General features: G+C 45.3%; 1 protein-coding gene across 7 annotated transcripts in view; it reads right to left on the reverse strand.

The window, feature by feature from the left end:
- Positions 1–24,481, reverse strand: part of DGKI (diacylglycerol kinase iota) — a 275,714-nt gene that overhangs the window by 89,638 nt on the left and 161,595 nt on the right. For all 7 annotated transcript variants that reach the window (XM_081212004.1, XM_081212007.1, XM_081212006.1 and 4 more), the window contains 8 exons: positions 24,228–24,341; positions 16,932–17,069; positions 15,962–16,040; positions 12,633–12,688; positions 12,076–12,138; positions 11,364–11,437; positions 10,528–10,639; positions 9,180–9,379 (listed from right to left, as the gene is read on the reverse strand). In XM_081212004.1, the coding sequence (XP_081068130.1) occupies positions 9,180–9,379; positions 10,528–10,639; positions 11,364–11,437; positions 12,076–12,138; positions 12,633–12,688; positions 15,962–16,040; positions 16,932–17,069; positions 24,228–24,341 (836 nt within the window). The remainder of the gene's footprint in view (positions 1–9,179; positions 9,380–10,527; positions 10,640–11,363; positions 11,438–12,075; positions 12,139–12,632; positions 12,689–15,961; positions 16,041–16,931; positions 17,070–24,227; positions 24,342–24,481) is intronic.

Consider the following 24,481-nt stretch of genomic DNA (forward strand, 5'->3'; position numbering starts at 1 on the left):
GGGTAGAGCTAGAGCTATATTTCCCCCCATAATGTGAATACTGGCTCCCAGCTGCTGCACAGTCCCCTCCCCCACATGCCCAATCTAAAGCATGTGGAGAGATCAATTTGTGTGTACATGGTGTCCCCTGCTCAAATATATAGTAGCTCCAGGCTTTGTGTCCATCAATAAACAGCAGAGATGGCTGCCCTGGAGTAGCAGAATTCTAGGGGCCCTATCTCCTAAGATGGAAATCCCTAAACACACACACACACACACACACACACACACACACGTCAGATCCTTGAAACATCAGGGTCTGAGATGGACAATAGTATCCTTCCATACAAGTCGGTGGGGCAAAACTTAAAGGGGGGGAGGGGATGGCAGGATTTGACAATACCTATTGCAGAAACATGCTTGTGAGCCTGAACCAACCCTTTCCCCGTTTAAAAATGCACTTAGGCAGCCCACCCTTTGTGGGTTTTGCAGTAAGGGACACATCAGTGAACATGTGGGATTTGCATTGGCTGTGCAATAAACTATGGCTATACAAACTATGCTCCTTGCTGCTGCGAATCCTGCTGGCCAGCCGCACAACTCAGCAGCTTCAAAGGGAGAAGAGAATTCCCATGGCTCAGCCACTCTGCCCTTCTGTACTTTGGCTTGCTCTGAGCCAAAGAAGTAGCCACTGTTAAGACTTCCTGCTGCAAGTTTTGAAAGAGAGGTGGACAAAGTACAGACTTTTCTTGGAGGATGTAGGCCACCTCTGGTGGCAAGATCCAGGTGACAAATCCAGCCACTGAGGAACACATCGCCTGCTTCTGCTGCTGTGGTGGCAACAGTGGCTGCAATGCACTCCCTAGAGGTCAGACCTACCACCGCCTTGGCACCTCAACCCCCATGCTGCCTCCACAGTGGAATCTCAGCGAACAGGAGACACTGCTGCTCCTTCACCCCTAGGGAGGAAATGGTGGGGCTGCCCTCTGGGGCTTCCTGGGCTCCGCACCCACCTTTGATTCCCAGTTCAACCGTTGGGTAAGGTTGATTTGATTCCTCTCTCCTTTGTTCCCGATGTAGATATTCACTCTTCCTGGCCGGGGAGAGGCACCATTTTGTGGTTCACATCAGGTACCAAAGCACCTTGGGTCAGCACTGCCACTACCAAATTTAAGCTGTCTAGCTGTCTAGTGCCAACCTAGCAGTTCGAAAGCAAGTAGATAAATAGGTACCATTCCGGTGGTGCAAGTAGATAAATAGGTACCACTCTGGCGGGAAGGTAAATGGAGTTTCTATGCGCTGCTCTGGTTTGCCAGTAGCGGCTTAGTCATGCTGGCCACATGACTGTATGCTGGCTCCCTCGGCCTATAGAGCAAGATGAGCACGCAACCCCAGAGTCGTCCACGACTGGACCTAACAGTCAGGGGTACCTTTGCCTTAACCTAGCTGTCATAGAAGTGAGTCGCTATGCACAAAAGGACAATACAGCCTTCGACAGAGCACAGAAAGCTCCATGCAAACAGGAACTGCTGCCCCATCACCTTCAATGGCAGATGATACCCCAAGCATGCAGCCCCACTGAAACATGCACTCCCATTCAGCATTTGGAATGCTTCCTGATATTAAAGAAAATGGGGCGATTTCCAGCCATGCAGAGCACCCATAGTCCTGGAATACGCCCAGAGTAGAAGGATGCTGTTATGTAACTTGGAAGGGTCTGTCATCATCAACATCAAAAAGATAAAGCCAGCAGGAAGCATGCAAATTCACTCAACATATATTAAATGTGGACACTGTTTGCCAATTTAACCAAACATTCTGTAAATATTATCCCAGACTTTTAAAGTTTAAACTCATTTGCTCTAGCAATGTTTGCATGTGTTTCATATTCGCTTCCTGCAAAGAATTTGGGGGAGGAACGAAGAGGGATGTTTGCCGAAGGAAAACGTTTTAAGCAAATATTGTAGGCTGTAGAAAATAGTTTTCAGCTCCGTACAGCATAGCGACACTTCCTATCAACTAGTTTCATCTTGCATACTGTGCAATGGAGGCAAGCCTCAGCCCAATCCACAGATCGCCTAAACAGGATTATTTATTCTAATTTAGCCCACAAGTCAGGGCCAAAACTGGTTCAAACCCAGATGCTTCCGTTTTATTAGTTTGTGGGATCATAGCTGCTTTTTTTTCTCATCAGTGCATAAGAAGCAAGCAAACATTAATAAGATGTGTGTTCTTCAGTCAATATTCTTGCTTCTGTTGACGTGCTCAAAGCTCCCCATCCCCAGAATATTCCTTCATTTAGGACAGATGTGATGACCTACTCCAGTTAAAGTTACAGTGGTACCTCGGGTTACAGACACTTCAGGTTACAGACTCTGCTAACCCTGAAAATAGTACCTCTGGTTAAGAACTTTACCTCAGGATGAGAACACAAATCATGCGGCAGCAGCACAGCAGCAGCGGGAGGCCCCATTAGCTAAAGTGGTACCTCAGGTTAAGAACAGTTTCAGGCTAAGAACAGACCTCCAGAATGAATTAAGTTCTTAACCTGAGGTACCACTGTACTTCTGAGCACATTCATATGGCAGCTTCCTGTCCTCCAACTTGGACATTGGAGTTGATGGTACGTGGCTTCCTTGGTAAACAGAACCCTAAGGACCAAAGTAGATATCTTGGGGCCACTCACTATTCAGGAACCCACCCATTCAATATATGATTTGAAAAAGGGGAAGGGGTTTTGCTTTAACAATTTGAAAGACTGTTTTGGGGGCTGCTTTCTCTCACAAACTGGCCTTACCATGACATTTGCCATTGTTATGTGTCCCGCTGCCATCCAAAGTCTACTCAGCTCTTAAGTAGGCCCAAGTGGCAGCCTCATGATGGCGCATAGATGGGCTGTGAAGACTTTTTTTGTTTCACTGCCTCTTCAGTTAGCCCTCCCCACTTTCTTCTGTTTCCGCTCTATCTTGTGAAGTTTTCATTCTGTTCTCATTTTATATTAGGTTTATTATTATTATTAGGAGGAGTAGGAGGAAGAGAAGTATGTTATGGACCCTTTAATTAACGCCATAAACCACAAAAGTATGTGAGAGAGGAGCACTTAGCCTGACTCTCCGCCCTTCCGGTGTCCACCTATCGAATCTGGGGAATGATTTTTGGTTAGCTAGTGTCATTAGAAACATCTGGGATTGGTTGCAGCTTTGAGGGTATTGGCGGCGAGCCTTTAGCTCGGGTGGCGGTTAGGCATTGGAATAATGTGTTGCGCTGTGTGGAAGTGCTAGGTGTGGCCATCGCCTATGCCTTCAATTTTTAGGGGTATTCCGTTAAAGGAATCTGGGGGTCGTGTATTCCGTCCGATGCCTGCTTGGCGGGAGGCCTTGGCACGACCCTCGGTGACAGCAGGGGTGAGCCTATAGTCGTATCAGCATCGACAGGCTCCACCTACTGGTGAAGAACCCAATTGTTTCGATCCAATGCCTAAGCCAATACCTTTTCAAATGCTGTAACCAATAAAGTTGTGGCCTTTCTCTAGCCCATTAACCTTATATCACGTGTCCTTGTGTCTTCATTTCACTTCACCGGGGTCGGGTCCTCGAACCACAAAGACTCTCCTCCACGAAGGGGAGGGGAGGGGTTGTGGTCGGGGCTCGAGCTCCGGCTAGCAGGGGGCGTGGCCCCCTGCTGCCCACTCACCTGGCTGGCGCTCACGCCCCCCCGGTGGCCATCCAACCGGGGGCCACGGTGGGGGCGTGTTCAGCAGCATTTTGCTGCAGCGCCAGCCTTCGCCCGGCCTCATTCTTCCTGCCTTCGCCCCTCACGAGTCACCCACCCTCCACTCCCTTTAGTTAGGGCTCAGGTTTTTCGGCCTTGCTATGGACCTTAGGTTGGTCGCCCTGGTTGGCTGGGGGGCCTGGTAGGAGTTTTTCCATTTGGCACTAGGCTAATTGGTTTTTTCGCCTACCTCGTAGCAATCGTCACAACTTTTTCTTTTTTGTGGTATTGGGGGTAGGTTAGGCATTGGAATAATGTGTTGCGCTGTGTGGAAGTGCTAGGTGTGGCCATCGCCTATGCCTTCAATTTTTAGGGGTATTCCGTTAAAGGAATCTGGGGGTCGTGTATTCCGTCCGATGCCTGCTTGGCGGGAGGCCTTGGCACGACCCTCGGTGACAGCAGGGGTGAGCCTATAGTCGTATCAGCATCGACAGGCTCCACCTACTGGTGAAGAACCCAATTGTTTCGATCCAATGCCTAAGCCAATACCTTTTCAAATGCTGTAACCAATAAAGTTGTGGCCTTTCTCTAGCCCATTAACCTTATATCACGTGTCCTTGTGTCTTCATTTCACTTCACCGGGGTCGGGTCCTCGAACCACAAACTGGCCTTACCATGACATTTGCCATTGTTATGTGTCCCGCTGCCATCCAAAGTCTACTCAGCTCTTAAGTAGGCCCAAGTGGCAGCCTCATGATGGCGCATAGATGGGCTGTGAAGACTTTTTTTGTTTCACTGCCTCTTCAGTTAGCCCTCCCCACTTTCTTCTGTTTCCGCTCTATCTTGTGAAGTTTTCATTCTGTTCTCATTTTATATTAGGTTTATTATTATTATTAGGAGGAGTAGGAGGAAGAGAAGTATGTTATGGACCCTTTAATTAACGCCATAAACCACAAAAGTATGTGAGAGAGGAGCACTTAGCCTGACTCTCCGCCCTTCCCTTGGCACAGTCATTTGTGAGGCATTTCCTTGACTTTGTTAAAAGAATTTTAAGGTCTCAAATACAAAATAAATACCGGTATTCATAAATGCACACATATCTAAATATATGAACCATGTGCCTGAAATAGTATGGGAGAGCAATTCTGGAGCCATTCTGACTCTCCCAATGACCTCAAATATTCCTCTGCAGTAAGGGAAGCAAATGGGGAAAGCCTTCCCATTGTCTTTTTACTTGCAAATCCTGTCTTTAAGGTGTATTTGTGTATGAATAGGGTGGGCCTGTGACCTGGATTCAGGAACTAAAGTATTAACCATCACAAAAGAATGGCCAGGCTGCCCAGGTAATGCAATCAGTGACCATTATCAGGTATCCTGGCAAACAGGATTTCTGCTCGAGACCGCCTCCTCTGCTGTAGACCGCTTCCTTCTGTGATGTATGTATGATGTTTTAGGGGGGTGGTCTTGGGCTACAGGGTGGGCAATTTCAAAAGTCTATATAAGAGCTTGCGCACCATTGTTCAGGGTTCTGCTCCCTCCTGCGTGTGGTGAGTGGGGAGCCTGTTGCAACAGTTCCTTGAATAAAGATCAGGCTTACTCACCACTTTGCTTTTCAATTTACTCTGGTTAGCTTTTGTTATTTCTCCTACCAATAGGGAACCCACTTAAGGACTCTATGTGAGCTCTGAAATAACCCATAAGGGGAAAGGAGCAGGGTTTTTTTTTCCTTATAACAACTTCCATACAGGAAGCAAACCTGTAAGGGAGAAAGTGTCTGAGGCAATAGACTGAAGAGAGGTAAATTCAAGGTCACTTCCCCCCCCTTTAAGTAAGGCCCACTCTGCCTCTTGTGTTATGTATGTGAATGGGGAGGGCATGTGAGGGGGGTGAGGTATCTGCTACCTAGAGTGGCCACTTACACACCACCAAATAACTAAAAAGAGGGCATAAAAGGACAATTTGCAAAGGATTTGTGTATGCAGTGGTACCTCAGGTTAAGTGCTTAATTTGTTCCGGAGGTCCGTTCTTAACCTGAAACTGCTCTTAACCTGAAGCACTACTTTAGCTAACGGGGCCTGCTGCTGCTGCCGCGCCGCCAGAGCACAATTTCTGTTCTCATCCTGAAGCAAAGTTCTTAACCCAAGGTACTATTTCTGGGTTAGTGGAGTCTGTAACCTGAAGCGTATGTAACCTGAAGTGTATGTAACCCAAGGTACCACTGTACTAATTTATACATCTAGATGCACATTCAGAAAATAATTGCCATAATTTAAATGCATCTGAACATAGTGGGGAAGGTTGTGACCATGGATGCTCAGCCTGCTGTCTAGGTGCTACCTATGGTTGGGCCACTCCAAGGCCCCTGGTTACTCTCCCTTCTTAGGGTTCTTTCTCAGACTTAGATGGGACAGCTCTTCACATAGAGGACTCCTTCAATCTATCTTCAGATAGATGGACGCCCTCTGTAAAGTAGGACAAAAGTAAGGAAGAAATGGTAAGGCAATAGGACCATCTGCAGTCCAGTGTCCAGCACTCTAGGAAGGACATGGCTGCAAGGGTTTACAGAAGTCAGCATCTTTAGAAGCAAAGTGACTGCAGAGAGAAAGAGAGCTGGTGGAAATTGGAGTCTCCTCTTGGTCTTCAGGGGACTCTATGCCTAGGTCCCTTAGCTGATGCCTGATCTTATCTCTTTCTCACACATAACCCCTCTCTCTCTTTTTTGCTGGGTTGTTTTCTGGAGATGAATTGACATAGAAGAGAGAAGGCAGATGATATAGGCCTTAACATTCCCACGCCGTAGCACAAGGGTAAGGAATCTTCTTCAGTCTGAAGGTCACAGCCTTCCAAGGGCCAGAGGCAAAACAAATGTAGATGTTAGCCTTCAATGGTAGGCTAGTTTCTACAGACACTCATGTTCCCCTCTCTGCCTTCCAATCCAGGCAAGCAAAGGTCATTATCAGAGTTCAAGGACACATTTCAGTCAGGCAAGAACATTTAAGGAGGGCGCAACACTGGGCTGACAAAGGGTGTGGCCCGGGAAGAGTCCCAAGGCAGCGGCGTAGCGTGGGTTGTCAGCTCCCGGGGCAAGGCAAGTAATTTGCGCCCCCTAACCCCTAACCTGCCGCCGCTGCCAGCTTCTTCTTGCTGCTGCCTGGGCTGGTCTGGTGTGGTTCTCTCCCGCGCTCAGCGCTGCGCTGGGCGGCCGCTGCACTGTCCCTCCCCCAGATAGTCCCTCGCTCTCTCTCTGCACCGCACACCTGGCACCCACCCCCTCCACAGTGGGCGGCAACCCAGCGGCTCGGATCGGATTCGCACAGCCAGCACTGCAGTGAGAGAGAGAGAGTGAGCCAGGTAGGGGCAGAGAGCTGTGAGTGCAAGCGCGCCCCCCCCCCAGATGTTGTGCCCAGTGCGGCCGGCCCCCCCTGCACCCCCCACGCTATGCCACTGTCCCAAGGGCCAGGTAGGAGGACCTGGAGGTTCTCCAGTTCTGTTGTAGTGCATGAACTGAAGCATGGGGTCTTTTCTCCAATACATATTTGGTCACTTCTTGCAGGAAGTAAAGCTGTGCAGACAACATAGTATTTTGGGGCACTGAATGTGTTAAAAACCCACATAAATAAAATAAATGAAAATCAAATCCAGTCACAACCCATTCGGTAATGATATTTTCAGAAGGAGCCAAAAAGACCACACACAATTATCATCTTGAGACAGATTCTTATTTCCTAGCCCATAATTTAAATCAGTTCCCTTCACTGAAAACAAGCAGAGAGGGGGAGAGAAATGAATAGCTGCCAATATTGTTGAAGAGCTCATCTGTGTTTCAGGGGCAAAAAAGGGATGGTGTGAAGAGGCTCTGTTAAACAAGGGCATTCAACTACTAGGATTCCATATCTGGTGACAACAATCCTGATATTGGCTTTGTGTTGTTGTTGTTTTTAAAAAGGTGGGAACTGACTATTGTTGGTTCTGATCGTCTTCAGGAGCAAACCTGATCTTGTACACTGGCACTAAGCTTCTGAAAATTGTAGAAGGGCCTGTTTGTTCATGGATGGAATAGCACATTCAGGTCTAGTAACTATAAAAAAAGAATTGCATAATGTTTGATTAAAGGTAAAGGGACCCCTGACCATTAGGTCCAGTCGTGACCGACTCTGGGGTTGCGGCGCTCATCTTGCTTTCTTGGCCGAGGGAGCCGGCGTACAGCTTCCGGGTCATGTGGCCAGCATGACTAAGCCGCTTCTGGCGAACCAGAGCAGCGCAAAGAAACACCATTTACCTTCCCGCTGGAGCGGTACCTATTTATCTACTTGCACTTTGACATGCTTTCGAACTGCTAGGTTGGCAGGAGCAGGGACCGAGCAACGGGAGCTCACCCTGTTGCGGGGATTCGAATCACCGACCTTCTGATCGGCAAGTCCTAGGCTCTGTGGTTTAACCCACAGCGCCACCCACGTCCCTATAATGTTTGATAAGTAACATACAATCCACTTTTCTACAAAAAAATGGGGGGCTACGTGGGCCCTTTTTTTGGAGTATGCGTACTGTCACATTTTTACAAGTATCCTGACCCTCCTCATAACAATACAGGAGACAAAGTCAAAGTTTCTCCTCCACCATCTGCAATATAGGAATGATATTGATTTGCCCTAGAAGGTTGTGTTCTACACATTATGAGGTTATGTGAACTACCTTGAATCCTCTAATACAATACATAAATGCTATGTGCTACCAATTTAAAAGTTTCTGATGTTGGAACTGTGGGAGTAATAGCCCTTTGGATGAAAAATAAACTTTGTTCCCACAAGGAACACAAGGGGAAAGCTCGCAGTCATTTGGTAAGGGGAGGGAAGATATTGTAGGGGAAACATTTCAAAACCCAGTGAGTTTTCCTATATTAGGGAAATGTCACCAAATGCCTGGGCAAGATAATATTCGGTGAAGGGTTTTTTTTAAGGAAAGGGAAATGTTGGAGGGGATGGGTTGTTCATTTCAGCTTAGATTGAGAGTCTTGCACTGAGGGTTGGATTAACTTCAGGCTAACAATGTCACAGAGTGAAGGCTCTGCGAGGGTGAAATTATCTGGAAAGGATACTATGAGAAAAGTGTGCTGTGCTTCATTAAAACTCACCAGTAAATGTTCCATGAACAAGTGGCTGGAAGGCTAGGGTGATGGTATTGTCCTGAGTTATTCTGACATTTAAAGTACTGGCAGCCAGTACTGAATTGCAGGGGAGGGAAGGGTTGTTATTATATATTGAGAGTAAGAAAAGGGTTCCTGCTCCTCTGGCTGTATAGCTGTCTTTGCATGCTAAGCACAAACAAAGGTGGGGTATGCGGTGAAAGGAGGAGGTATGTCATATCATTTGGACAGGTGCAGAATGACAGGATGTCGTTTGGCATAGTTCGGCCAAAGTCTTTGATCCATCACTGACTTGGCTCAACTTTGCCATTTCCCTTTCCCCAAGATGCACATGGAGCTAACTCACTCATTGAGCATAGGCATCGATGTCCTCCTCTTGCTTTTCTGCACCATATTGGCCTGATTCCTCAGGGCGATTCGGATCAGTGAGGGAGCCAGCCGGCAAGGCTCCCCGTCCACTTGCATGGGGATGGACTTGTACGTCAGCAACGTCACTTCCCGGCATTGGTGTAACCTTTCTCCGTGGCCTCCCACTTGGAGAGCAGCCTTAGCAACAGAAAGAGAAAAAAGAGAAAAAGAGGGGAGGAATCAGTTCAATTTGTCAAATCTAGCTAAAATGTACTGTTATTTGCAAGACCCTATGAGCTCCAGGATTGCTTTCAGCAGGTGATTCAGTACCTACCAACTTTGAGAAATTTGATTCGGTTTGCATTTAAAGGCCAATCTACCTTATTCACATTTTTGGAAACAAATGTGCAAACTGAAACCCAGCCATGCTTTGAAATTTGCAATTCTCCAAATTGTGCAGTGCAGTTCTGCAGCCACGGAATGTGCACAAAAATACATATAATAAGGTGAAAGATTATGAGGGTGATGGTACTCGATCCCTGTCCGAGGCTTACTAGAATCTGCCTTTCCTTGGTGAACACAGGTCTTTTTAAAGTCCCAAATGGTTCTTTTAGGGTGGATGGTGGCTATTTATGAGCTGTCTGCTCTTGGCTTTTTTGCTTCTGCCTTTCCTCAAGACAATAAACATGCGCCAATAGGAGTGCAAATAGTAGCTTGAGGGAGGGCAATTTTCATTGGGACCACGGTGGTGCGTGGAAAGGGTTAAACTCCCTGTGCCTACCCACCAAGGGTCCTGATTGGGGCTCCTCATGGTCACTAATTCCAATTAAAATGGATAAAAGCAATGTTTAATGCCACATGAAGTTTAACCCTTGAAGTCACACACCAACAACATTTGCAAGCTTCAGAGTTTGACTTGCTGTGCTTTTTAAAAGGCACTTGGGAGCAATAAAGGTATATGGGTGGGGGAGACAGTTAGCAATAGGTAGGGGAAGGTTGATGCCCTGGAGAACTGATTGTTCCTTGCTCTTCTAGTCCCCCTCTCCTTGCAGAATGAATAATCAGGAAGGAAGGAAGGAAGGGCAAGACGTGGGAGGAGGCAATAATTATGGCATCAGATATTAAGATAGCAACAAAGTCCCTCCTGCAAGCCATTTTTTCAGGTGTAGAAGGAAGGGGTGTTCACCCATCCTTCACTGTTCCCTCAAATGGCAAACCAGGAGTGAGGAAGATTCACTCTACATACTCAGTTATAGTTGGAAACCTGCCATTTGGTTTATTCTCTGTGAGTTAGCTCTTGCTCTGGTTGACTTATAGACAGGAGGCAATCGATGAAAAAGACTCACCAAGGAGGCCATGGTGAACCCAATGACCTCAATGTAACCATCATCATGCCGCTGTGGTTCAAATTCTCTGTGATCTCCTGGATTCCCCCAGGGCATTGTGCCAGCACAATACCTGAACAGAAAAACATAAGGAGAGCTCAGCTGGTTCAAAGTAAAAGCCTGTTTAGTTCAGCTTCCAACCAGATGCCCATGGAAAGCTCACAAGCATGAATGTGAGAGGTTGAGGATACATGGGATTTGAGCAAACACTGAACATCTGGCCCACTTGGCTTTTAGCAACAAAACCAAGCATAGGTCTTCTACAAATATCTTTCAGATAGGATAAGGTTTCAGAAGGAACACCTCTGCTTTATACCAGAGTTGTATCATGCAGACCAGGGTGGTCAATTCTCCATTTGCAGTGCTGGTGCTGGTTGCACACTCATACTTATCCCACAGTTAGCTGTTTGAATAAGGTCTGAGAGAGTAAGGCAAAGAGGAAACTCATCTTTATTTTCAATGCTCCATATGGTCAGTCCTCCCCACCACCTCTTTGGTTTCAACTCTTCACATCACCAAAGTACAACAATTTCTCAAAAAGTGAGTAAGGTCCTCCAAGTGAGGAAAGAGGACAATGGGAGGCTGTTCCCTCCCTTCCTTTGGTTTATTCCAATTATGTCTTCCAATTCAGTGTGAGAGAGATTAAGAGGGGGGATAGAACTGTAACAACTGCCCTTTCAGGTAATTGCTAGAGATCTAATCCTAGATCTATGGGGTAACTGTCTATTTTTCAAAAATGGTTTCCCCTCCTAGGGTTCCCTCACCTTGTCACAAGTCCTCCCAGGACAAGTCCTTACCTGGGTATGTTTAAAAACACTATACATTGGAATTTCAGCTCCTGAATCTTTGGGGTCAGGTCTGTGCCATCACACTGCCAAAGAGAGTGAGAGAGAGCACACAAGTATGTATTAAGGTTTATTATAAAATAAACACCTGTGGATTTATTTCAATGAGATCTTGGGACTTAAAAAAACAACAACATGTAAGGCCACATCACACAAGAAGCCCAGATGAAACAAAGAGGAACAAGCCCACACTGTATTTATTTTTGCTATGTTCCCCTGGCAAAAGCAAGTACTCCAGATATGTTCATGTGGTTTGATCCAAGTGCCATTACATCTAGTGGGAAATACACTGGGGTACACACTGGAAAAATAAACATGGTAGGAGGGAAGGTTGGTGTAAGCCAGAAAGCACACTTGCTGAAATAATTTTATTGCACCCACTTTCTTTCCTTCCTTCCTTCTTCCTTTTTTTGTTTCAGTTAAAGGCATGGAAGTCTTGTTCCGTCTTAAAACTGACAACACTGGAACAATAAATCTGTGTAACAATAAATCTAGGTACCAGCCCAGATTCCGAAGATTCACTAAGTATAAGTGAAACTAATTTCCACTTGTCTTCACGAAACGTATGCAGCTTTACAATCAAGATGAAACTTGTCTCATCTTGTTTTACCAGCCAAATCTCCAACACGTCCTTAAAAAGCATAGTTCCCCTTTTTATACTCACCACAACTTTCACATGCTTGGATAAATCTCTGGAGCTTCTCTGAAGGAAGTCTGAAAAGGCTGCCTAAATTATACAGAAAAGCGGACGGGGGACAGAAGTGTGATATAATAATTTCATCTGAATTTCATTTTTGTTGCTTCAAGGATCTGGGTGAAAACAAGGCCTTGTTAAGTGAAGTTGCCCCACAGAAAGAGGCTGAGTTTCAGGGCACAGTTAAGTGCTGAAGTTGCTCTCAGTGAATACAACATTTGTAATTGGCAAAGTTTCCTCAAATCAGAAAGCGACATGGAATAGGAGCCCAAAATACTCCAAAAGGTTAACCAGTGAACTTTTGGAGGCACAGGGATGGAAACTGCCAATTACCCAATTTCATTATGATGTCAGGTGACTTCAAAGGGGCTCAAGATTGAGCCTGAAGATTGAGCCAATTGGTTGGTGTCCCAAAGAATAGTGGTGATGATCCTCAATAATTAAAGCAATAAAACAAGCAATAAACTGTTCCCCCCCCCCAAAAAAATAAACAAAATTTGGATTCTGGAAAATGCGTTTCAACTCACCCCAGCATAAAACATTTTATTTCGAAAGCGGCTGTTGAATTTTTCAGGATTTGCTTCTGTGATAAAGAAGAAGAAGAAAACAGCAGAATACAAGGAGTCTTTACTAAGTCAATTAAACAGTACGCTGCCCTTGATGGTTCAGTTCCTTATTTTCCTTCTGGCAGGCAAACAGCTGAGTTTCTGGCCATTGCTGGCTGCTGACTAAAGAGGCGGGGTGAAATGGATGCATCTTTGTTTTCTGTGTTCCCTAGATAAGGGAGTCAAAAGGAACCGATGAACTGTATATCAGTCTATTATGGAAAAGGAGGGGAAATGCCCATCTTTTTCCTTTCTTTCAAGAAACCATTGTGTGCTGACTGGTGAGGTGAGATGGCCTTATGCACAACTGAGAAGTGTTAATTTGGATTAATAAATGACATGTAATTCCATTATTAATGGAAGACCTACCCTTTCGCTTCTAAGAAAAAGGAGAAAAGAGTATTGATGCATATATAAGAAAAACTGCTCCTTTCCCCTTATGGGGTACCCAAGAGCCCATACAGAGTCCTTATGTAGCTTCTCTATTGGTAGGAGAAAATAACAGAGGCCAACCAGAGACTATTGAGAAGCAAAGCCCTGTTGCGACTGTTTAATAAAGATCAGGCTTACTAGCTGCTTTGCTTCTCAATATTCTCTGGTAGGCCTCTGTTATTTTCTCCTACCAATTGAGAACCTACATAAGGACTATACGGTCTTCTTGGGTACCCCAGAAGGGAAAAGGAGCAGTTTTTCTTATAACAACGCCTTATGCTTTTATATTCTATTTTGTGTTTTAATATCATATCTTTATGTTGTGAACCACTCTCAAATCTGCAGATCATTGTTGAAAAGCGGCACTTAAGTACGCTCAGGGCTTGTCCACAAGTCTACTTCTCCAGTGCCAAGAAAGCACAAGTCTGAGCAGTTTTCTGCTCGGACTCACACTTTTGAGGCACACACCCTTGCCACACTCCTTTCCCAGGAGAAAGCTGCTCTTTAGTGCTAAATTGGAGCAAACATCAATCTGGAGAAAACCAAATTGCCATTTGCTCTGACTGAACACTAAGGAGCAGTTTCCCCCCCGGGGAGGGGGAGCAAGAGGATAAGCCTTCAATTAAACAAACAACCCTCCTTACTTATTAGAAAACAGCATCTGACTGAAACACACAGAGACACCAAAAGGAAGTCCACAAACAATAAGGACACTAAAGCAAACTCCCAGAGGGTCCCCCACACTAACATTACGTATAAAAATTCATTTTATTATAAATTTTAAGGGGTGGGAAAAAATCTTTCTGGCCAAATTACTCACCTCCAAGCCTACAGCGTGCTTTTCCCCAAAGTGGTTTCACTCTCCTCTAAAAGTGTGTGTGTGTCTGTGTGTGCACACACAGAAACACACATACATGCACACACTGGCATCCCTGGAATAATGTCCATTCATTCTTTATAGCGCAATATGACTTCATGATTAAATAATGCTTCTGCTAAGTGAGAAAGTAGCTCAGGACCTCATCCCTACTATATAGTCCCAGGCACATTTGGCATGCACGCCAGCACATGTGCACATGGAAATGAGCACGCAGCTGTCATCACTTCATTCCTTTGCCCTTCCATGGCCCTTCATTATTATGCTTACTGCTCACAGTCATCTTAAACACGATAAAATATGCATTCGCTCTTTCCGTCAGGCATTCAGATCTTTATTTAGCCTGGCATTAGGATGTTTTTTTTTAAAATGGGGGGGGGGGACACATTTTTGCATGGCTTTGTGATAACATGAAAAGGAGGACAAGTATGCTTGTAGTTAAATCAGCCACATGCCAAACAAAGCAACTGAACAACAACTTGAGTATCAGCAGTGTGATTTCCTAGCATACAGACATCTATCATAATGACTGACCATTAGTGCTTGGCTGGGTTGTGCTGTATGGAACTACATGAGTATTAAGAGCAATGTTTCAAAACAGACAGGAGTACTTTGTTCACATGAACAAAGACAAATATTATTATGCACTTTAGTAGGGACTGTTCTGGAGTGCCAGTCTTGCATGTCCTGTGTCTTCACAATATACCCCCAACCTTTTCATAGCATGGTGTATCATTTTTAGAAGAATCAGACAAGGACAGCCCAGATTTTTGCTCTACTTCCTGGGCAAAATGTAATCCTTTTTACAAAAGAAGATCGGTAGGATTTCCAATAGTTTATTGGCAGGGGCCCTATTTCTTTGACATTGCATAGCAGGCAGACATTTATCAGGTGAAACTTTTTGCAGCAGCAGTAAAGATCACCATGCAAGGAAAAAGATTCATCTACTAAACATCTACCTTCTGTGTAGCTGGTAAGGGTACATTTATTGATTGGTTTTATTGCTCACCCCATAACAGAGAACCTTTATGCTGTGTGCAATATGTTAAAATAAAAACAACTTCAAAACAAAGCATAATAGCTAAACCACATGAGAGAGGAGAAAAACCCAGTGTCAGCGTGACTCATTGTATAAAATAATATAAAGTTACCTTGAAGAGTTAAAAGCAGCCCAAACCCCCAACTACATGAGCCCTGCCAGAAAGGAGTTGGCAATCCTTAAGGAAGAGGTGGAGCTAGGTCTCCTCTGAGATTTTTCTCATGAATAAGCAGCTTAGAGGTATAGACTCTTAGGTCACCTCCAGATTTTGCAGGAGGGATTCAAATGCATACCACAAATTTAAGTTTAGACTATTAAAGTAGATTGGAGCAATATGGCACAACGAATCGACTTCCTGCTTTAAAAGACAGATTGTTTTGCAGGTAGGAAAGTGATGGTTATGCACTAAAAATGTAGGATAATGAGAGGTTTATGGGAAGACATTTAGCCTTCCCACAAACAGATCCAAATGCAAACATTGCATGCATCATGTAATCCCTGCACACACAAAAACCAGCTGATTGATAAGAAGCTTGTGTGGAGAAACCTTCAGCTCTTAAAGAGAGACCTAAATCATCTCCTGTTTTCCTTTAACTCAAGGCTTGGGCACCCCGCAAGTCCAATATGGCCAATGGGGTCAAGGATTATGGGAGCTGAGGTCCAAGAACATTGAGAGGGCCACAGGTTCATCATCCCTGCTTTAACTCCTCTATTGTATTCTGAGGGATAGGAACAGTCTCCACCTCAAGCTCATCCCACACTGTACTGCAGTGGAAGAAGCCACACCTGTTGCAGCTCTGCCTGCTATATAAGGTAAAGCACCTCTTTGAGGAAGGCTTTCACAACCCATTCATTTTCCACCCTGGTGCTCAGGAAGAGAAGATATTGTTTTTGTTCTCTCACCTCGAGATTCATGGAATTCCAGTGTAACGTGAGCATCAAATCCCAGGCTGAAGTAATTATTGAAAACACTGAGGGGAAGCTGCAATGATAAGACAAGGGGAACAAGGGAAATGCTGTGTGTGAAAAGAAAAATTAAGAATATTCAATGCCAAATGTTAGGACACTTTGGGCAAGACTGCCTTGTTCTTTGTTCCACTAACCCAATATTTTATGATCTGACTGCCAGCAGCTCTGCAAGAAGTATTATTTTCCCAGCTACAGCATTTAATAATAATAATAATAATAATAATAATAATAATAATAACTGAACCTGGGTTCTTCTGCACATGCTCTACCACTCAGCGACAGTCCCCCATATGAAGTGGAAGGAGACAAAGGAGGACTTTGTAAAAGGAGCACAAAAAGGTCACCTGCAGCATGTAGGACCTTTCTCTTAAGCAATTCAGATTTCTTCTCTGGAAATGCCTCCTGCTACAGGTGAAGCTTGTAAGAACAGCAGTTCACCTCAAGTTTACAAGACTGGCTTAGAAGGTCTGCCTGGTCCAGAGCACCATTGAAGTTGCTACTGAACTGTTGCTAATTAGTGGCGCTCATTAGCCAAGCTGCAGAGGCAGTAAAGAATACCGTTTCACTGCAACAGCTCACAGGTGCCTGAATTGGGACTGTTGCCATCATCAGCCTAGGAACTGGTGGGCCCCTGTCCACTGGACTCAAAAGTTTAGTTCTTTTGATTTTACTTCTTTTAAATGATCAAATGCTGCTAACAGATAGGGGTTATTTCGTGATCATTGGCTGACTCTAGTTCTGCCTTTCTAGAAACAGTAAACAACCATGTAAATAATTGCAATTATTTAAGCCAGAAACCTACTGTAAATTCTTCACATTCCTGAACAGCATTCCCCTGTCATCCTGCATGAACCCTGATTTTCTTCTTTCGGTTTATTCCGGTAGAGGAAGATCTCACACTAACCTTCCGTGCTCCATCTTCTAGTTCATCTTGGGGCAAATCAGGATTTCTCTCCACCTGGAGGTTCCACCGGTCCAGTTGGACAATGGTCCCATCTTCTACATGGCAGAGAATTTTTGCAACAGGCTCATCTGTGTATCCCTAGAAATAAGAGATATTCACAGTCCAATGTCAACAACTGGCATTTGTTCATATTAGATGATGTATTGCAGAGATCTAACCATACCGGATCATCAGTGTTATTCAAAGATTGTTTGTGAACTTCATATTCCAACCACTTTTCAAGAGGCAGTGAGAGAGAGATTGGGGGGGGGTATTACTCCCAGAAATTCCCAAACATTAGACCAAAAGGAGATTAATAATAATAATAATAATAATAATAATAATAATAATAATAATAATAATAATATTTATACCCCGCCCATCTGGCTGAGTTTTCCCCGCCACTCTGGGCGGCTCCCAATCGAGTGTTTAAAACAATACAGCATTAAATATTAAAAACTTCCCTAAACAGGGCTGCCATCAGATGTCTTTTAAAAATAGGATAGCTGCTTATTTCCTTGACATCTGATGGGAGGGCATTCCACAGGGCATGCGCCACTACCGAAAATGCCCTCTGTCTGGTTCCCTGTAACCTCACTTCTCACAATGAGGGAACCACCAGAAGGCCCTCGGTGCTGGATCTCAGAGTCCGGGCTGAATGACGGGGGGTGGAGACACTCCTTCAGGTATACAGAACCGAGGCTGTTTAGGGCTTGAAAGGTCAGCACCAACACTTTGAATTGTGCTTGGAAATGTACTGCGAGCCAATGCAGATCACTCAGGACCGGTGCTATGTGGTCCCGACGGCCACTCCCAATCACCAGTCTAGCTGTCGCATTCTGGATTAATTGCCGTTTCCGGGTCACCTTCAAAGGTAGCCCCACATAGAGTGCAGTGCAGTAGTCCAAGTGGGAGATAACTAGATCATGCACCACTCTGGCAAGACAGTCCGCAGGTAGGTGGGGTCTCAGCCTGTGTACCAGATGGAGCTGGTAAACAGCTACCCTGGACACAAAATTAACCTGCACCTCCATGGACAGCTGAGAGTCCAAAATGACTCCCAGCTGCACACCTGGTCCTTCAGGGGCACAGTTCCCACATTCAGGACCAGGGAGTCCCCCACACCCGCCCACCCCGTGGCCCCCCAAAACAGTACTTCTGTCTTGTCAGGATTCAACCTCAATCTGTTAGCTGCCATCCATCCTCCAACCACCTCCAGGCACTCACACAGGACATTCACCACCTTCACTGGTTCTGATTTAAAAGAGAGGTAGAGCTGGGTGTCATCTGCATACTGATGAACACCCAGCCCGCACCCCCTGATGATCTCTCTCAGCAGCTTCATATAGATATTAAAAGCATGGGGGAGAGGATAGAACCCTGAGGCACCCCACAAGTGAGAGCCCAGGGGTCTAAACACTCATCCCCCAACACCACTTTCTGGACAAGGCCCAGAAGAAAGGAGTGGAACCATGTATAACAGTGCCCCCAGCTCCCAGCCCCTCAAGACGGTCCAGAAGGATGTTATGGTCAATGGTGTCAAAAGCCACTGAGAGATCCAGCAGAACTAGGAAACAACTCTCACCTTTGTCCCTAAGCCCACCAGAGATCATCAACCAGTGCAACCAAGGCAGTTTCAGACCCATGGTGAGGCCTGAATCCCGACTGGAAGGGATCCAAATGGTCCGCAACCTCCAGGTATGCTTGGAGTTGTTCAGCAACCACCCGCTCAATCACCTTGCCCAAGAATGGTGGATTTGAGACTGGGTGATAGTTGGCCATATTGCCCGGGTCTAAATATATTTTTTTTAAGAAGCGGTTTAAAGCCAGCAGGGAAGCAGTTGAAGAAGGAGCAAAAAGGGTTTTCTCTTGTGTGTTTGTGTTTCTTTGTGGCTGATTAGCTGTTCTCCCTGTGCAAAGGTCAGAGGGGGCAGGGTTTCTGTTGAGGAAGGTGATTAGCTGTGGGAGGAGCTTATCAGAGCCAGCAGGGAAGCAGTTGAAGAAGGAGCAAAAAGGGTTTTCTCTTGTGTGTTTGTGTTTCTTTGTGGCTGATTAGCTGTTCTCCCTGTGCAAAGGTCAGAGGGGGCAGGGTTTCTGTTGAGGAAGGTGATTAGCTGTGGGAGGAGCTTATCAGAGCCAGCAGGGAAGCAGTTGAAGAAGGAGCAAAAAGGGTTTTCTCTTGTGTGTTTGTGTTTCTTTGTGGCTGATTAGCTGTTCTCAGTTTGATCCATCTTTTAGATTTAGGAGAGCTAGTCTCAAACGTTTGTTGGGGGAGACCTAGGTTTTTTTGTGGGGGGAGTTATTTGTCCTGTCTTCACCCTTTTTATGATGGAGGCCCGCCGTAGCCACCCCCAACGACACATTCTCAAGATGGAGGGGGAGGGAACAGCTGCTGTCGCCTGCGGTTCCTGCGCAATGTTTGCCATCTTGCCAAAGGTTGCAGGCAGCTTTACCTGCAGCAATTGCATGTTGATTGCACTCTTAAAAGACAAAGTCCAGCAACTGGAGGAACGTGTAGCTACGCTTCAAAGAATTAGAGAGCTGGATCTCTTCTTGGAAGCAACAGACCACACCGTCTCCATCAAAGAGGAGACAGGGGACTCCCCTGAGAAGGAGGCTAGTTCACCAACACAGGAGCCAGATATATGGAGAAACGTGACTCAAAGAAGTAGGAGGCCCAGGGTTCGTTCTGATTGTTTAGAAATACACAATCGCTTTGAGGTCCTCTCCCCTAGCATGGAAGACGAAGAGCAGACTCCATTTGAGGATCTCTCCCTCATTTCAGTCGATCAGGTAAATGAAGACGAGCAGCAAAGTCAGTCCTCAGGGAATGTGCAGGCGACCTTGGAACAGACAGCTCATGGAAGAACCCCGACCAAACCTAAGAGGAGGCGTGTAGTGGTGATAGGGGATTCCCTACTGAGGGGAACAGAAGCAGTGATTTGTGGGCCTGACAAGATGTCTCGGGAAGTGTGCTGTCTCCCCGGGGCTAAGATCCAAGATGTAACTGAACGACTGCAAGGAATCATAAAACCCACTGACAAATACCCCTTCCTCTTGGTTCATGTGGGAACCAATGACACTGCAAGCAATAGCCTCCAGAAGATCAAAAGAGACTACGAGGCTCTCGGCAGGAAATTGAAGCAACTAAATGCACAAATTGTCATCTCATCTCTCCTCCCAGTTGAACGACGTGGCCCAGGGAGAGAGGGAAAAATAGTGGAAGTGAACAGCTGGCTTCGCAGATGGTGTAAACAGGAACGGTTTGGATTCTTAGATCACGGACTGCAGTTTCTTGAAGATGGACTTCTGGCAAGCGATGGGCTGCACCTCACAACGGTTGGGAGAAATGTTTTTGCCAAAAATCTCAGAAACCTCATCAGGAGGGCTTTAAACTGACTAATGTGGGGGAGGGAGACAGTGCTCCTGAAGGTAGGAGTCTATCAATTGATGAAGATGATCATCCAAATGTCATAGACCAAATGGAGCAAACAGCACGCAGACCTAGTGGTGGGAGGAAAAAATCCTTAAATAAGAGACACGGGGGAATGATTAATGGACTTCAATGTCTGTACACTAATGCGCAAAGCATGGGAAATAAACAAGATGAGCTTGAGCTCTTGGTACAGCAAACTAAATATGACATAATAGGCATCACTGAAACCTGGTGGGATAAGTCCCATGATTGGAATGTAATAATGGGGGGATACAATCTATTTCAGAGAAACAGACCAGACAAGAAAGGAGGAGGAGTGGCGTTATATGTCAGGGATGTGTATACCTGTGAAGAGATCCAAGATTCAGAACCTCAAAGCCAAAGTGAGAGCATTTGGGTCAAAATTAAGGGAGAGAAGAATAACAGGGACCTCATTGTGGGAGTTTACTATAGATCCCCAAACCAAACGGAGGACATAGATGATGCCTTCCTGGAACAGATGGCCAAGCATGCAAAAGGAAGGGAGATAGTAGTGATGGGGGACTTCAATTACCCGGATATTTGTTGGATGTCAAACTCAGCCAAGAGCATAAGGTCAAACAGATTCCTCACTGGCCTTGCAGACAACTTCATTGTCCAGAAAGTGGGAGAAGCAACAAGAGGAACAGCCATTTTAGATCTGGTCCTAACCAATGTTGATGATCTGGTTAGTGGGGTAGAAGTGGAAGGATCATTAGGCGCGAGTGATCATGCTCTTCTGAAGTTTACTATACAGCGGAAAGGAGCAGCCAAGCATACTAGGACTCAATTTCTTGACTTTAAGAAAGCTGACTTCATAAAACTTAGGGAAGTGCTGGGTGGGATCCCATGGACAGTAATACTAAAAGGAAAGGGAGTTCATGATGGCTGGGAGTTTGTTAAGAGGGAGATACTAAAAGCACAACATCAGGCAATACCAATGAGACGGAAACGTGGAAGGTGCCTAAAGAAGCCAGGGTGGCTATCTAAAGAACTTTTAACTGGGTTAAGATTAAAAAAGGATGTGTACAAAAAATGGAAAAGGGGGGAAACCACCAAAGAGGAATTCAAACAAATAGCCAGCACGTGTAGACACAAAGTCAGAAAAGCTAAAGCACAGAATGAACTCAGGCTTGCTAGAGAGGTTAAAAGCAACAAAAAAGGCTTCTATGGGTATGTTCGTAGCAAAAGGAAGAACAAAGAAACAGTGGGGTCACTCAGAGGAGAAGATGGTGAAATGCAAACAGGGGACACAGAAAGGGCTGAACTTCTCAATGCCTTCTTTGCCTCAGTCTTCTCCGATAAGGAAAACAATGCCCGACCTGAAGAATTTGGAGCAAATGATTCAGCAAAGGAAACACAGCCCAGAATAACTAAGGAGATAGTACAAGAATACTTGGCCAGTTTAGATGTATTCAAGTCTCCAGGGCCAGATGAACTGCATCCAAGAGTATTAAAAGAACTGGCAGATGTGATCTCAGAACCACTGGCAGTCATCTTTGAGAATTCCTGGAGAACAGGCGAAGTCCCGGCAGACTGGAGGAGGGCAAATGTTGTCCCTGTTTTCAAAAAGGGGAAAAGAGAGGACCCAAATAATTACCGCCCAGTCAGTCTGACATCAATACCAGGGAAGATTCTGGAGCAGATCATTAAGCAAACAGTCTGTGCGCACCTAGAAAGGAATGCTGTGATCACCAATAGTCAGCATGGATTTCTGAAAAATAAGTCATGTCAGACTAACCTGATCTCGTTTTTTGACAGAATTACAAGCCTGGTAGATGAAGGGAATGCAGTGGATGTAGCCTACCTTGATTTCAGCAAGGCATTTGACAAGGTGCCCCATGATATTCTTGTAAAGAAACTGGTAAAATGCGGTCTTGACTATGCTACCACTCAGTGGATTTGTAACTGGCTGACTGACCGATCCCAAAGAGTGCTCATCAATGGTTCCTCTTCATCATGGAGAAGAGTGACTAGTGGGGTGCCACAGGGTTCTGTCTTGGGCCCGGTCTTATTCAACATCTTTATCAACGACTTGGATGATGGACTCAAGGGCATCCTGATCAAATTTGCAGATGACACCAAACTGGGAGGGGTGGCTAACACCCCAGAGGACAGGATCACACTTCAAAACGACCTTGACAGATTAGAGAACTGGGCCAAAACAAACAAGATGAATTTTAACAGGGAGAAATGTAAAGTATTGCACTTGGGCAAAAAAAATGAGAGGCACAAATACAAGATGGGGGACACCTGGCTTGAGAGCAGTACATGTGAAAAGGATCTAGGAGTCTTGGTTGACCACAAACTTGACATGAGCCAACAGTGTGACGCGGCAGCTAAAAAAGCCAATGCAATTCTGGGCTGCATCAATAGGAGTATAGCATCTAGATCAAGGGAAGTAATAGTGCCACTGTATTCTGCTCTGGTCAGACCTCACCTGGAGTACTGTGTCCAGTTCTGGGCACCACAGTTCAAGAAGGACACTGACAAACTGGAACGTGTCCAGAGGAGGGCAACCAAAATGGTCAAAGGCCTGGAAACGATGCCTTATGAGGAACGGCTAAGGGAGCTGGGCATGTTTAGCCTGGAGAAGTGGAGGTTAAGGGGTGATATGATAGCCATGTTCAAATATATAAAAGGATGTCACATAGAGGAGGGAGAAAGGTTGTTTTCTGCTGCTCAAGAGAAGCGGACACGGAGCAATGGATTTAAACTACAAGAAAGAAGATTCCACCTAAACATTCGGAAGAACTTCCTGACAGTAAGAGCTGTTCGACAGTGGAATTTGCTGCCAAGGAGTGTGGTGGAGTCTCCAACTTTGGAGGTCTTTAAGCAGAGGCTTGACAGCCATATGTCAGGAGTGCTCTGATGGTGTTTCCTGCTTGGCAGGGGGTTGGACTCGATGGCCCTTGTGGTCTCTTCCAACTCTATGATTCTATGATTCTATGATTCTAATGACCGCCTCTTTCCGCGGGTCTGGGGATGATTAAGAATGATATAAAACCGAGTGATAGGCCAAGTTCTCAGGCTCAAACTAGATGAGTTATTTAGTGTTGCTGGCTTGTTTTCGTTTTTTTGTTTTGGAATAAAAAACAAACTTGAAGCACTGTGACTGGGAGCAGATATGAGGTCGGGGTGCCTATTTAACCCTTTTGCTTCCAGCTATTTGTCTGATAACACATAACACCTAAGTTGTTTTCCCTTAAAGGTTTGGAAATAAAATCAGTTAGTGGGGAATGTCTTCTGTCCATAGAGGTAGGGGTGAGCGAGAAATTCACTTCAGTTTGCATTTTATTGCAAACTTAGCTAATTTGCACATCTTAAAACAATAAATTAACCAAAATGCAGCTATCCTTTGAAATGCCTTCTTTTCTCAATGCTACAATGCAGTTCTGTACACAAAAAAGAATGTGTGCAAACATGTGCGTTTTAGGGGAAATTGCACTTAAAATGCATATAAAAAAACTCTTTAATAATGATGGTGGTGATATTAGTGAAAACAACATAGAAAAATTCATTATATGTGAGGAAATAGCAAGGGAAAGGGGAAATTAAGCAGCCCTTTCTCTTCCATGCTTCACATATCTCTTGAAAGTGGTACCCAAGCAAAGAAATGTGTACTTTGTATCCATCAAGGAATCGTCTACTGGGTTTGATGATGGAGAAGCCTGCCACCTCCTAAAGGGAATATTCAGACACCTCTTTAGCTTCTCCTGCTTCAACTTGATCTCACACCTTTCAGATGACAGCCAGTGAATGTCTGATAAAATATTTTGAGGCATAACATGCAATCCGCTTACCCCTCCCCAGTTGAGGGTGCGAGCCAGGTCATTCCCGGTGCCAAGTGGAAGTACAGCAACAGGAGGCTGGGGGTTCAGCTGCAGCTCATCCAGGATGGAGAGGATCCAGCCCACCTAAACATCAAATATTACAGGAAAGGAAATGATATCATAGGCTATGGGGCGGCGAAGACACACTACTTGGGATTCTCCAAATACATATCCCATCCATTCTCTAGTCTGTGCAATTTTATTTCTGCTGGTGTGTGGTTTAT

This window comes from Podarcis bocagei (genome assembly GCF_964188305.1).
Source record: "Podarcis bocagei genome assembly, chromosome: 10".
NCBI classification, from domain to species: domain Eukaryota; kingdom Metazoa; phylum Chordata; class Lepidosauria; order Squamata; family Lacertidae; genus Podarcis; species Podarcis bocagei.